General features: G+C 49.8%; 1 protein-coding gene across 1 annotated transcript in view; it reads left to right on the top strand.

Moving 5' to 3' along the window:
• The window catches only part of CTNNBL1 (catenin beta like 1), a 56886-nt gene extending 49094 nt beyond the window's left edge, over nt 1-7792 (top strand). Inside the window, exons 14-16 of the mRNA XM_075022253.1 lie at nt 1274-1411; nt 2027-2099; nt 7543-7792. Of these exons, the coding sequence (XP_074878354.1) occupies nt 1274-1411; nt 2027-2099; nt 7543-7631 (300 nt within the window). The 3' untranslated portion in view covers nt 7632-7792. The remainder of the gene's footprint in view (nt 1-1273; nt 1412-2026; nt 2100-7542) is intronic.
• The last annotated feature ends 6377 nt before the right edge of the window (nt 7793-14169 follow it).

The following is a 14169-nucleotide window of genomic DNA, read 5'->3' as shown; positions in this document are numbered from 1 at the left end:
CAGATTTCTGTACGATGAGCATCCACTGCACTCTCTCCAGTGAGAAGTGCACAGGGTTAATTTTCCTTCTTGAGCCTAAAAGATTCTACCTATAATCAGATGCGAGAACTTGGCTTGACAAAACAGGAAAATTTGGTAGCCTAAATCAGCTTTGGTGCTGGTGACATTGCATGTGTTTGCCTGGAGCCTGTGCACCCCGAGGAAGCACTTCTTGTTGAGCATTACAGGTATAGTGCTCTCACTGGTGATGGCTCTAATGAGAAAATATTGCTCCACTGGTGTGTGCCCACCTGCCAGCCGGCTGCATAATAAATCACACAAGCTGCAGCGAGCTAGCAGGGTCTGACAAGCTGCTTCCTTTATTTAAGAACAAAACCAAAAAACAAACCCCAAAATGCAAAAGGTCACACATGACATCAGTTATTTTGGCCTGTCAGTCTCCATGAAAATGGATGGCGGGTTCAGCTGGTGGATGTGGCCGGCCTTTCTTGGGAGAAAACTGCTCTGAGCTTATTGCTGGGCTCCTTTTGCCAGTGTTTTGAAGATGCTCTGTCTGAACAAGATGAATGGAATGGCCTCTTGTGTTCTGCCTTTGGCCTCTGTTTGGGCAGGTCTTGCTAGTGAAACACCATATGTGCAGAGGAAGAACGAACTGTCGGCATTCCTGGGGAAGCCAGTGGTCTTCTGCTAACAGACCCTGGCTAGGGTTTGGCCCTGTCAGTGTCGCTAACAAATGAAGCTGGAAGAGCAAGGCTGGGCATGGTAAAGCTGTACTTGTGCAGAATGTTTGGACCTGGTTTCTCATTCATCAGTCGATAATGAAGTTGGAAGCCTGATAGGTCTTTGAATCTGCTGGAGTCATGTTCTGCACTGCTTAACAGCACCCTCAAATGGCCAGTAAAAGAGCAGGTTTTTTGTTCCATTTTGACAAAGAACTTATAAATAATAGATACACTGGTTTGTTCCATATTCACAGTCTCTAATCACTCAATTTAGAAATGTAATTTGTGTGTTTAAATTAAAATTTTAATTTGCAGATGGACACACTTCACAACCAGCAAAGGCAAAAACCTTGTTCAAAACTGAATGAAATGTTTTATGAATTTAAATGAATTATTAAAAGTACTTCTTTGGCGAGAAATATATGTATGTTAATGTTTTGGGGAACAAAGCGTTTCTTAAGAAATTGCAGATATCACCAACATTTTGCCACTGCTAATGGGAAATACTTTGAGAGACTATCATCATACCTTTTCTTTGTGTTGCTTTACAGGACATGGTGCGTCGGGGAGAGATAATAGACGATGACATGGAAGATGAATTCTATCTCCGTCGCCTGGATGCTGGTCTCTTTGTTCTACAGCTCATTTGTTACATCATGGCAGAGATCTGTAATGCCAATGTTCCCCAGGTAAAGCTATATACAAGGTTGTCAGATCATCTGTGTTTCTATCCATGATACAGACAAGACTCTAAATCCTTGTAAATACTTCCTCGTTGAATAATCTTCTCTCTAATTCCCTTTTTTTGGAGGAAACCTCCTGCTTATTGCACTTGTGTCCATACAGCTTCAAGTTATAGCAGTTAGGATGGCATTAGTGGGTACAGAAGCTGATCATTGTCACTGAATTCATACAGTCTGCCATAAGTGAGGTCACAGTTTGAAATGGAAAGGCCCTATGTATGCCACTACTGAGAGAGTACTGGAAGGGGACTTTCTCTCAGAAGCTCTCACGAAGGCACAGACTACAGCAAGTGACTTTTCTTGATCCGTGCAAAAAACTGCATCTCTGCTGGTGTGAATACACTGGGGTTTGTGAATATGTTCTGTGGTTACTTGTATCTGTGCCACATGCCTTCCTGAATGTTCTGAGTAGGTGTTCTGGGACTGTGGACTAGCAAGGCTGAGTTGGGTTTTGTGGTGATGAGGGTTTCTGCTCTTCCCTCAAAGTGGGAGAAAGTGGGGCTGTGCATGGTTTTGTGTTGTATTGAAGATTATTTTCTTCTCTTTCCTATCCCCTATCAGATTCGTCAGAGAGTCCATCAGATTCTGAACATGAGAGGCAGCTCCATTAAAATTGTTCGACACATCCTAAAGGGTGAGTTGAGATATTCCTATGCATGTGCCTCCTCTCTACCAGGGACAGCTCGGTCATCACTTTGTAGGATGAGTGTTCACATGTAACTCTTCTTGACTTCATGAGCATCTTCAGGCAGCAGTTGAGTAGTGTTCTGAGATCTGGGCAGGGCTGGAATCACCCTGATAAGAGGGATGTTTTACCTTGGAGTTAGGACACTTGCTGTTGTCTGCTGTCGTGGAATAGCACACCACTTCATGCTGCCATCAGCTACAGACTGGCTGGAACTCACTGCTGACATTAACGCTAGAGTAAATATTTAAGGGAAGTGTGTATGCATGCTAGAGGGAAGAATAGTGGAGTCTCATCTTTCATTAACATGGCCCTGCACTTTACCATCTGCACCATATTAGTATCCGTGGTGTATTTGTCTTGTTCTTAGTGTCAGATTAATATGGATTATAGCATTAAAGTATCCTCTGTAGCTTTAAAATGTAGCTGTTGTGATTTGCAATCCCAGTTTTAAAGTACTGCTTGTTATTTTTAATGCTTATGTTGAATTAGAGCAATGCTTATTTGAGCTGTGGCCCTCATCTGTAGCCTGCTGTCCTTCAGCAGAAGCAGCCAATTGATCTGGGGAAGAAGAGGACAGGACTCAGACTCTCTCCGCAGCCCCCTCCGAGCTGTGAGGCTTAGCTAGAGCAGCTGGTGATCTGCTGCCCACAGGAGGTGCCTCCTTATTTAAAAGAGGGTTGTGTGGGATGTGTCTGCTCCCGAGGGGCTGTGTTGTTTTTGGTGAGGGGTAAGGAGTCTTTCCTTCTCTTCTGGAGAGAAAGGAAGGTTGGCAGCATCTCCAGGAGTACTGGGCTGTGGGTTGTGTTGTTTCAATGTCTCTGCTTTCTTTGGGAATAACAAATGGTGTTCTCCTGGCCTTTTCTTCCCCGCCCTCAACACTGGCAGGTACAGGCAGTGTTTTTCTTGCAGGTCCTGTTGGTTTTCTCCCTTCCCATATGCAGGAAAGAAGGGGATCAGAAGGGATGGCTGGTGTGACGAAATTAAGAGTGATTTTCTGACAGTGTGAGATTACCTGCAGCTGTAGGCAATCTCTTTGGCCCTTGTCCTTTGCCAGCAAGTGCAAGTTTATGCCTGCTGATGAACAGGGAGGACTGGATAGGATGTCTTTTCTGCTTTTAATTATGATACTTGACAATTCCTGCCTCCAAACTGTCTGTTTCCAACTTGGAGCATGGCACACATCTGCTTTCGGATTCCCATGCTTGACCTAGGCCATGGGTGCCCACGGGATTTGTCTGCACACCTTGCTGTATTTACACACCTCACGTTCATGTCTTTGGTTTGTTGATTTACATACTAAGCTGAATTGGAGGGCAGCTGCATTAAAATTTCATCTGATTCTTTCTTTCACAGACAGTGACTTGCATTGTGAAACTTTTTCAGTCGTTTTATCATGTCTTGCAAGCTATGGATTGTACAGCAGGCTCGGTACTCTCAGCGGTAACACGTTCTCTGCCTGGCTTGTTAATAATACAGGTGATGGATACAGTATTTGGGGCTCTGTCTTCAGCTCTTCCCAACTCTTATGCTTGCCAGTTTTAGAGACTTTTGCCATCACAGTTGTCAATGACCTTAGAAATAAATTTGTTGGTGGGCCCTTGTGAACTACTGCAGTGGGGCCCAGAAGATTCCTGGCAGATAGGAGCAGCACCAAGCTTATCTGCAGTCTGTGCTGATGAAATTTAAGTTTCTTGGTAGTTGCCCACCTATGTCCAAATATGTTGTCAGTGTAGATTCACCAACTTTTAACAGAAGTGACACCACGGACAAGCACCTGCCTCTCAAGAGGAGTTGGTTCGTTGAACACAGCTTGCCTGTTGGAGTAGTTTGGTTGCAGACCCCAGAAGCATGCTTCCTGGGGGGGCAGCAGGGGATTTACGAAATTTAATTGATGTCTGAACTGTAGGACTCTATCCCAAATGACTGAGAGGTTGGGAGCCTTAAACCTTGGCTGAAGTGTTTCCAGGCCACTTTCTAACTTGCTCTCAGGACAGATGAGGGCTGGCTTATTTTTACTTTTCGTTCAGTGTTTTGCTCTTGTTCAGTTTTTATTTTCTATTTTTGCATACTAATTAGATGCTTGGTTTTTAGTTTGATTTTTATGGCCTACATATTCTCCATGTTTCTCTGGCAACCTGACAGCTGATGGATCCCTTGGGGTTGCTCAGAATTACTTATGATGCAAGCGAGGAAGCAAGACTGTTTTCTTATGGTAGGGCTTTTGAGGGGGAGGATTGGGCAGGGAATAACTGAAGCTTCATTAAATGCATTTCTGCAGGCTGACCAGTCCTCCCACAGTTCCCTTTTCTTGAAGATCAAGCATTACTTGCAATGGGACAGTTACCTTATCCTTTGGAAAAAAATGACTGAACAGTGTGTGGCTTGGCTGGGGGGGTAATTTGGGGACGGAGACTCATCTTCATGACAGCAAGTAGTGTCTATATCTTGGGGCAATTCTTGGTCTCCGTGTCTCTCATCGGGAATGGAGCGAGGCACAGACCTCCTTAAATATCAATCCTCGGCCTTGGAACGGGAAAGCATGCCGTTCCTTACGGACCCGGAGAGACCAGCCTTTGGTACCTGCTCCCTTTGGGGAGCTGCTCTCAGAGGAGCCCTGCAGGAACTGAGGTGCAGAGATCCCTTCCCAGAAGCACTGAGATGTTGATGCCTGGTTAAACACCTGGTTTCAGTGAAGGTAGTGGGCACATCAGGGAGCCGGGAAGGTGGAATGCCTATTGAATGTTATAAAACAAACCTGTTAGCATGGGTAATCAAAAAGAAAAGGTAGGTATGTTATGAGGACTGTGCTAAATTTGGCCTGTGGTCCCTCAGTATGTGCAGGCTTTATAGCTTCCAATATCCATTACAAGCTTCAATATTTCCCTATTGATTTTTACTGTTCTGTAACCATTGTATTTTGTCTAATGAAGCAGAAACCAATCTTAGGTCCTTTCCCTTTGTGTAGCTACAGCAATGTGTAAGCTCTGTTTAACTGTTGGCAGAGGGAGCTTACATCTGATTATTTTTTTTTTTTTGCTGTCTCACTGAAGTCATGGCATTTTAAATAAAAAAGTAAATACATAAAACCTCAGTGGGAGTTTTTTTTTTTTTTTTTGAGCCTGGTTTTGGGGGTTTTATCTGGTCGGTTCAAATTAATATTAGCAACTGTTGGTAACCCAGTAAACAGTCTGCCTTGGGAGTCACTGGGATTTTAGTCTTACGAAGCCTAAATATTTAGAAGAAAAAATGCTGAGCTTTTGGACAAGATTAGAGGAATTTGTGGCTTGCTTTTGTCTGAGTGATCTCACTGGGACAATAGAAGGGCTGTGTCATTAGTGGCACTTGGCAGTTTCCCTGCTAGAGTTGTATGTTCAAGTACTTGAGCAGTCCTTAAAGCTAAAACTGGAGCTGGGCCATGAGCCCACTGCCTGCGGTGCGGATGCTTCGAGCGCAGAGCTCTGCCTGCAGCCAGGGCCGACCCGGCTGCCCCAGCGCTGTGCCAGGCTCCTGAGCTGTCAAGAGGTAGCGGCAGGCAAGGAAGCGTTGCCCTTGGGCTGCAATAAACACAGGCAATTGCAGTTGCTGCATCTGTTTCAGAGGCACTTACTCTGACAAAGCACGGAAAGAGCTCGTTGGGGACAGAGCCTGCTCCTTCACGAGCTCCCTGTGGAGGCACAGCTGCTGACGGAAAGCTCCGGTACTGCCCGAAGGGGACAGGAGAACCTGAGCTAAACACTGGCCTTAGCTGACGCTTTCTTCTGGGAAGGTAACCCCGTCTCTGCCGCAGTGGGGTTTATCTCCTGCCAGAAGCGGGTGGCAGGTTTTGATCCCCAGCTGCTGTGGCACAGCCTTTTGCTACAGCGTGCAAACCACAGCTGAGCTGACACCAGGCTGCTGGGGCCTTGCCCGTATGCAATTAGCCAATACGTAGGTAGCTACAACGAATCTACTAGCTTGCTGCTGTCTTCGTTAAGTGCGATGGAGAGTTTCTCCTCCATCTGAGGGAAGAGTGCCCTGTGCTGGTCCCCCTTCTCCAGGACGGTGAGGAGGTCAGGTTCACTTGCAGCAAACCTCAGTGTTACCTGCCTGCTCTTGTTACGGGTACTGTAGCAGTTTATAAATATTAAAAGGATTTATCCCAGAGGCCCTGGCAAAGAACTCTGCTTCTTGTACATGGAGAGAGAGTGCACGCAGGAGGGAAGACTCCCACATCAGCTAACTTCTCCCTGTCCTCACTCTTTTCAGTGCTCTTATAATAAAGGCTTTGATGGAGCTCAAAAGCATGTAGCAGGGCTGAACGTATAAATATTAAAGCAAACTTTCTACAGCAACTTACCATTCAGATGCTGAATACAAGCTGTTCTATTTGTTTAGGAAGAAGGGAAGGAATGCGAGAAGGTGGAGGCTGGAAAACACTGTCTAACCAGGCAGTCTGCTCCTGATCTACTAAGATTTGTTCAGCTCCCTGCTTTCGCAGATCAAAACCTGCTTTTCATTTTTTCTTTTTAAACCATCTTTGAATATGCAGGTTCTGGTGGCTGGAAGGAGGGAGCTGGTATGGGAATGAGAGCTGCCAGCTTTAAATGAATGTCAGGAAGGAGAGCTGCAGAGGAAATTTTTGGTTCCATGGTGTTTGGCTGCGTGCATGGATAGGCAAGACCTTGGTCAGAGTCTAGTATCCTCTGCCTGAAGACAAGGAGTTTCTTTAGTAGTTAAATCTGAACTGGTGTGTTTTCTTCCGTATGGGTTAAAAGCACTTGTAGATTGGGGAATTGGTCTCCACTTGACAAAAAATCCTCATTCGGGATGCTTGGACAACAGACAGGTGAAACCCAGGGTTAGCAATGTTTAACAGTGTGTAACAGCCCCTGCCTGACCTTCCCTGATGATACTCAGCGTTAAAAGGCACCTGGAAAGCCAGCGTTGTCCAGGACTATTTGCATTTCTTGGGCTGAAGGAGGCCAGTGATGTGACTGTCTGGTTCAAACAGCTGCCAGCGCGCTGCTCCCTTGGGATAACAGAGGTGTTGGAAGGAGCGCCTGGACAGTCACCTTTCTGAATGGTTAGACGCCAGGGAATGGGTACCGCCTCTGGGTGCTAGTGTCTGCCTGGGCTTGCTGAGCTGCTTAGTGATGAGAGCAGGATGTTCCTGCTACGGTCTCTGTTTGCTACAAAAGCTTTTAATGAGGGGTCAGTAGATGTTTATTATGCAAAGCTTTAACCCTGGGGATGGGGAGAAAAACCATCAATGCTCCTTGCATAAATTCTCATTCAGTTGTTTGCAGTGGACGCAGATTTAGATTCTGCTGTGGTATCTGCAAGAGAAGTTGCCCATCGTTCATTAGTGTCTCACTCAAAGCCTGTTGTCTGTCTGCTTTCTCCCCCACAGAGTACGCGGAGAACATCGGGGATGGGAAGAACCAGGAGTTTCGGGAGAGCGAGCAGAAGCGGATCCTGGATCTGCTGGAGAATTTCTGAGGGCTCGGGGGCCAAAATCTGTGTGCCCACAAGGATGCGGCATCTGGTTCTCTCTCCTGCTGCCCTCCTCCAGCCTTGATTGCACGATAAAAGTGACGTTTCTATGAAACTGCTTCTAAATGGGATTTTGGAGATATTAAAGATAGTTTGCTTTTTTTTAATTTCTTGTTTGTTATTTAAGTAGTTTGCTGTGAGTGGGATTGCAGCTGCATACCTTGCAGTAGGGCAGCCATAAGTCAAACTGCAGTGATCAGTGTGAAACAATACAACGGTGTATGTGTTAGAGGGAGGGTAAAGAGGAAGCCCAGATAACTTGCAGACAATCTCTTGAGCTATTCCAGCCTGATACATTAATGAAAATGTACAACCCATTGTACAGACGTAAGCTGGAGAGGCTGAGGCGTTGGTATGTGCCCAGTTCAACTGTTCTTCAGTGGCAGAGGGTAACCAGGGATCAAGCACATTAGCAATTCCTGCTAAATCTTCCCAAAGGTGAGTCAGAATTGAAGGCAAGTTTTGGCACAGGCCAGTCAGCTGTCAGCCTTCCTGAAGGGGATGTTGGAGTGAGTCTGTCCAGGTTATACTCAAAACTAAGAAGGAGGGTAAATAATCAGTGAAATGCCCAAATGCCGTTGGCTTCCTTTCACAGTTGGCTTTAGGTCTTGCCTGTGCTTGTTCTGTAGAAAATCACTATTCTGATTCTTGAACTGGGAGGCTGGCTTTTTATAGCAGCAATAAGCTCACCAATAGAAGAGGGAAAACCCCACTCCTGCAGCCTTTTGCCGGTGCGCTGTGGGAGCTGCAGAAAGACCAAGTGATTTGCCTCTGACCGACTGACTGATTGCAGTGGAACAGACCGCAGCTCATTTTTCCGTTACCCTTCTGCGCTTGCAGTGTAATTTCAGATGTCAGTGTGCCAAACCCCACCGCTTCGCCGAGCAGTGACTCCCAACTGGGACAAGAAGTAGCTGAGAATATTTTCCCGCATCCTCTTTTCTTCTGCTAAAGTTAATGACTGCCATCACAAAACATCGCGGCTCCAGCAAGCTGGGCCTTGCCTAATTTAGAGAGATTTGCATGCTGGCAGCATTCATTTTTTATCTCCAAGAAAAATGCATTGTCAGGGAAGCTTAAAGGCTTCCTTCAATCATGACTGCGTAGGCACTGCTGGCCTGGGTGCTATCAAACACTGTTATTCAGGGGATCAACATGGAAGTCGTGGTTCCAGCAGCCACAAAAAGCTGCAAAAATACATTTTTGGTGCAGAACTTGTTTGAATTCCTCATTTCTTTCTTCTATCTTCAGCCCGCTTCCTTAAAGGTTTTCTCCTTTATCTTTCAGATTTATTTAGTTTTTTGCCTGAGTGTGGGAATTGTTCCCTTTCCACACCACAGGCAGTGGATTTGTGGCCAAAGCTGGTCTCTGGTTTTCCTCCTGGAAGATGGTCTGTTGTTCCCTGTCTCAAAGTATGCTTGTGTTTGAAAAGCTGAGGAGAAAGGGAGGGCGTGAGGGAGGAGGTTTGAGGCAGAACTGAAAGGGGACTTAATGAACGTGAAACAGCTTTGACTGAAAAGTAGGGGCCGCGTATCTGGGAGGGGATAAAGGGCAGGGAGGATCTTGACAATAGGACTATAAACTGCCTGAGTACAAGGTAAGTTTTTTAAATCTAAATGTTCTGTCTTTAATCTGGTTTCACTGTGCTCACCGCACGTGTGTGTATGTGCGATCCTTTCAGTGCGCAGTTAGTGAGCTGGTGCGGGTGTGCGGGGCACGATCGCTGCTCTGAGTTGGCTCCTCTCAGATGGGGAAGACCTCCAGCGGCGCCTGACGGGAGTGAAACCCCTCTCCTGTGTTGCTGCTTCAGCTGGAGTTTTGCTTTCAGAAAGTAAATGTCTCCTCCTTTACCATTTCCATTCTAGATGCATTAGCTGGGTTACTAAATATGGAGACTGGGCTGAAAATTATTCCCTGCTTTAATGGCTGGCCGGCTCGCTTTCTGGGAGCGGTGCTGCTGGAGGGAGCTCAGGCTGCTCATAATGAATGTTCCTCTTGTATAAGACAGCTTTTCTTTGATTGTTTTTTTTCCCTTTTGTAATTTGTTAGCTCTTCAAAGCGCTTCACCAAATCCTTTAAGTCTCTGGATAGTTCACTGAAAGAATTGGTATTGAAGCAGTGGTGATTTAACGTGGTGTGTACCCTGTGATTACGTGGGGTACTGCTGCTTCTGCCGGGATGAGAGCCGCTCTTAGAGCAGGTATTTGGAGCTAGAAACGAGCCCAAGCTTCAATGACTTTCACTGGGTTGTTTCAGGGTGGTTTTCTTCTGGATTTTTGCATTTGCTCCATGTCAGTCACTGCCACAGTGGGTTGTGCCAGTGAATGCATCTTGGGAGCATTTGTGTCAAGGGACAGGGGCAGAAGGAACCAAAAGCTTGGTGCCAGAGCAGTGCCGTGGCATGCAGGTTTGCTGGACTCCCGGAGCAGCGGGGAAGGGTCCCGGCATTGCTCCGGGTGCCAGCGGTCAGTGCTGTCCCCGCTCGGGAGAAGGGTCACAACTTTGCCGCCTGGAATAGGGACAACTGGTGATGGGGACTGGGGCTCAGCACCATCCTGTGAGCTGGTGTTCCCTGTGCCTGGCAGGACAGGCTGCAAAGGGGTGACTGGGACACGGGATGGCTGCTGCCGGAGCCACTGCCGGAGCCGCTGCCCGCTCTCTGGTGGGCCACAGGAGGACCCAGTGCCTGTGCTGCGGCATGAGCCAGGGCGGCACTGGGAGAGCGCAGGACACGGTGCCATCCCCTGCACTGTCCCTCGCGGTTCCCATGGCCAGCGGGGCCCTGCCGTGATGCTGCACCGCGTCGTGCCGTGCCGCAGCCGCAGCCCTCCCCAGGGCTCCCAGCGGGCACAGGAACCCGCTGCTGAGCGGCCAGATGGCAGCGGCAGCTCCTGCACCAGCGGGACAGCTTGGCCTAGGGAGAAGGAACACCTTGCATGGAGTGTTTTCACTTACTTTTTTCTTCCTGAGCTGAAGGAGATACTTGCGGGGATCACAAAAAAGTCAAAATGCCTGTGCCTACCTGAGCACAGCCCAACCATCACGTCTCTCTGTGACAGATAAAGATGTTCCAGATGTTGCAGAGGAATTAGCACAGAGCTTGTTATTGCAAGTCAGGCTTTTACAAGACAGATGATGAATTATTCTCTTCTCCTAATTTCCAAACTCTTTCGGAGGGAGGAACCCCACTGCACAGAAGTTAGGATCCTCTGCCTGGTGGTCCCAGTGTGCCAGAGGGACTGGAAGCAGCTCCCTGCCGGGTCTGGGACGTACAAAACCCCTTATCTTATACAAAACCCTGGTAAAGCACAAAAAAAACCATTTAGCATCACCAAGGCCTGCTGGGTGTTGGAGACCCGGGGTGCTGCGTCAGGGTCTTGCTCTCCAGCACCCCGGCACAGACAGGACGTCGGAGCCCCCGCTGCTGCCTGCGCTCCCCCTGCTCCCGGGACCGTCCTGATCCATGGGTTGGCCTCTGGGCTTGCATTGCCGCTTGTAATGCCTGTGCCTGGAGAAATCCCTGCTCCATAAATATTTTCAGCAGATAAATAATGAAATTTGGCGAGGAGAGGGAGATGCACTGAAAGAGGGTGATGAACAATAAATTGTGATCTTGGTTTGGGCCTGTGGGAGCTGAGCTGTGCTCTCAAGAGCAGATTTTATCGGTGCGGTGCCTGGGGCAGGGATGTTGCTTTGTGCCTCTCCTGTGGTCCGGGGACCCTTCGGCACCCGGCTCCGCCGCACACCTGCGCCCCGACCGCGGGCCTTGCTGCCGGGAGACGCCGGATCCTCTGCCTTGGTCCTTGGGATGGGCTGGATGCCCACCTGGGCCCGCTGTTATTAATTAAGATAATTATTCAGTTTAATGTGCCGCTGCAGGCCAGCTCATTTTTGCTGTAATGTTGAGCAGCACGGAAAAGCCTTGGAGGTATGAGGATGGGCGCCATGAGTCTTAGCAGCTGTGGAGAATGTCGTTATTGTAATTGGGGGAGGATTAAAAGGTTGAGCTAATAACAGATTTTTCTTAATGAAGCATTTGTAGGTTGTGGACAGTGGGGTTTGTTCCCTGGTTTAACCCCGTCTGATTTTTTTGGCCCTGGGTTAAAGGTCAGGGGCAGCAGCATCACTGTTGGCGCTTGGGCTAAATGGTTTTTGGGAGTGGGGCGAGGGAGCGGTGCAGACCCAGGCAGCACCCGCCGGGCTCTGAGCTGCTGGAGGCGACGGCGGGAGCATCTCGCGAGGCGACGGGAGCCAGGCGGCTTTGGTTCCGCTGCGAGCCCCCGGCACGTCGATCCCCGTGTGCCAGCGGTGCTGGGTGGAAGACGGGGCGGCCCCGGGGGCTCGGAGGTGGTGGGAGATCTCGCGTACGGGGAGATGCTAAAACCTTCCCACGGCAGGGATGGCCGGTGCGGCGCCGCGCCGGGGAGCAGGAGCAGAGGCCGGAGTTTCGAACGAACCCCGCGCGGGTTTCGGGCAGGACGCGGAGCTGATGCGCCCGGTGCTGCCTGCGCTCTGCCTGCTCTGCGGGGACGGGCAGAGCTGCTGCCCGTGCTCCGGGTGCCGGGCCGGGCTGCGGCACGGAGGCAGCGGAGCGTGCGGGGAGAGAGACCAATCTTCATCGCGCCTCTCGTTGGGTCGTGTTTTCTTGTCTCTGATTGTAAACAGATTTGACTAAAGAGGTAAATTAGAAGTTAATTAGAGGGAACATGATTGATGAGGCACTCTGGTGATGGGGAGGTAGGAAACTTGCACTCTGAGAGAAAGGAGAGGGGAGGGTGTTCCGCAGCAGGACTGTCACCCTTCGCCCCCACGTTGCCCCACGCTCCCCCTTCCCTCTGCAGCGGAGCCCCGGGACGCCGTGTCGGGGGCTCTGCTCCCCCGGGGAAGCCTGAGGCCGGCCGCAGGCAGCGGCTGCTGCAGGAGGGGATGTAAGCCCATCACCTGGGCATCTGGGCTCTGCAAGGGCACTGATCCAGGTTGGGTGCTAGGCGCACGAGGCTGCTGAGCACCAGCGCAGGATTTGGAAAGCAGGAGAGCAGCAAGGAACGGGGGAGATGCCATCCCCGGTTTGCGGGGCCATCGGTTCCCTCTGTGCTCCCTGCAGGCGCTCGCCCCGGTGGGCTTTGCCCAGTCCGGGGCTGGTCTGGGCTCTGCTGGGGCTGGGGCGAATCCTGGGGAAGCCGGTGCGGGAAGAAGGTGCCAGAGGGATGGTTACACCGGCCCCGCGGTGGGATATGGGGTGGGAGCCCCGGCGCAGGCGGCGGACGGCAGCAGGGAAGGCGTCGGATCCCAGCTGCAGAAATGCTGGTTTCCTCCCGCCGGGAGCAGCAGGAGCTGGCGGTGCTTCCCCGCGGCCGCAGGAGACGGGCACCGTCCTCGACGCGTGTCTGAATCCATCTTCAGCTCCGCTCCCAGCTGAGCCTCTCTAAATGGGGAGAAATGAGTGCAAATCATGACTGAGGAATATATCTTGACATCCTGGTAGAGAGACCCAGGCTGCACTAAATACAAAGAGACACTGTCAAAATTGGGAAACAAACCTTCAACAGCACAAATAAGTCACTTAAACTATTGATTTTTTGTTTTTTTTTAATAATTTTCTTCTTTTAAGACCCCTAGGTTTCAGGGAAGGCGTTTCTTATATGGCAGTAAATAATCTGGAGGGGGAAGGGGTGGTTATTTTGATCTTTTTGGTCCTTAAGACAGTGATTTGGAAAGAGGGAACTGTTGCCAAAATGATTGACGCCTGTGACAGCACTTCTCTCCAGTGGGAACCTGCTGGTGGGTTCTGCAAAGGAGGAAGGAGTTAATGGTCTGGAAGTGGGTATGAATCGTTCTCTGAAGAAGTAATTTTCTTCTGAATTTTATGCTTTGGATAACATTCCCTGCGTGGCAGCTGCTCTGGGCAGAGACCCGTGACTCCCAAAGCCCCTACGTGCTGGGTGGAGGTTCCCACCACCTTCCCCTGCGCCGTGCCGGGACCCCCAGGGTTCCCCAGGGCGGGGGGCTGGGGGCGCGGGGCTGCGGCCGTCCCCGAGCCGGACAGGGGGACGGAGTCCCTGCACTTCCATGAGGTCCCGGTGCTCTCCCAGCCGGGTCGTGCCACTGGAAAGGGCTGTGCCGGTAGCGGCACGAGGAGCCCGTGGTGGTGCTGGGGTCTGAACCCAGCAGCTGGTGTGTCTGGGGCAGGGTTCCCTCTACCCGAAACCCTCTCCCAGGCCTGCCTGCCGGCTTGATTTCTTTTTTTTTTTTAATTATTATTTTTTGTTGTTACGGTGTGGTTGGGTTGTGTTTGCTCGCCTGAGCTCCCACCCAACCACTGCCCCTGGCTGCTTCTCTACATCGGGGGGGTTTCAAATAGACGCTGTCTCCGTGGCTCACTGCACCCGGGATGATTTGTGGAGGAGAAGGTTGTAATGTTGGATGTCGGTAGCATTGTTTTCCTCCAGCACACGCAGACCTTTGCAAATAATCTAATAATGCA

This window comes from Buteo buteo, chromosome 2 (genome assembly GCF_964188355.1).
Source record: "Buteo buteo chromosome 2, bButBut1.hap1.1, whole genome shotgun sequence".
Taxonomy (NCBI): Eukaryota; Metazoa; Chordata; class Aves; order Accipitriformes; family Accipitridae; genus Buteo; species Buteo buteo.
The sequence above is the reverse complement of the archived record's forward strand: the minus strand, read 5'-3'. Positions and strand labels throughout refer to the sequence as shown.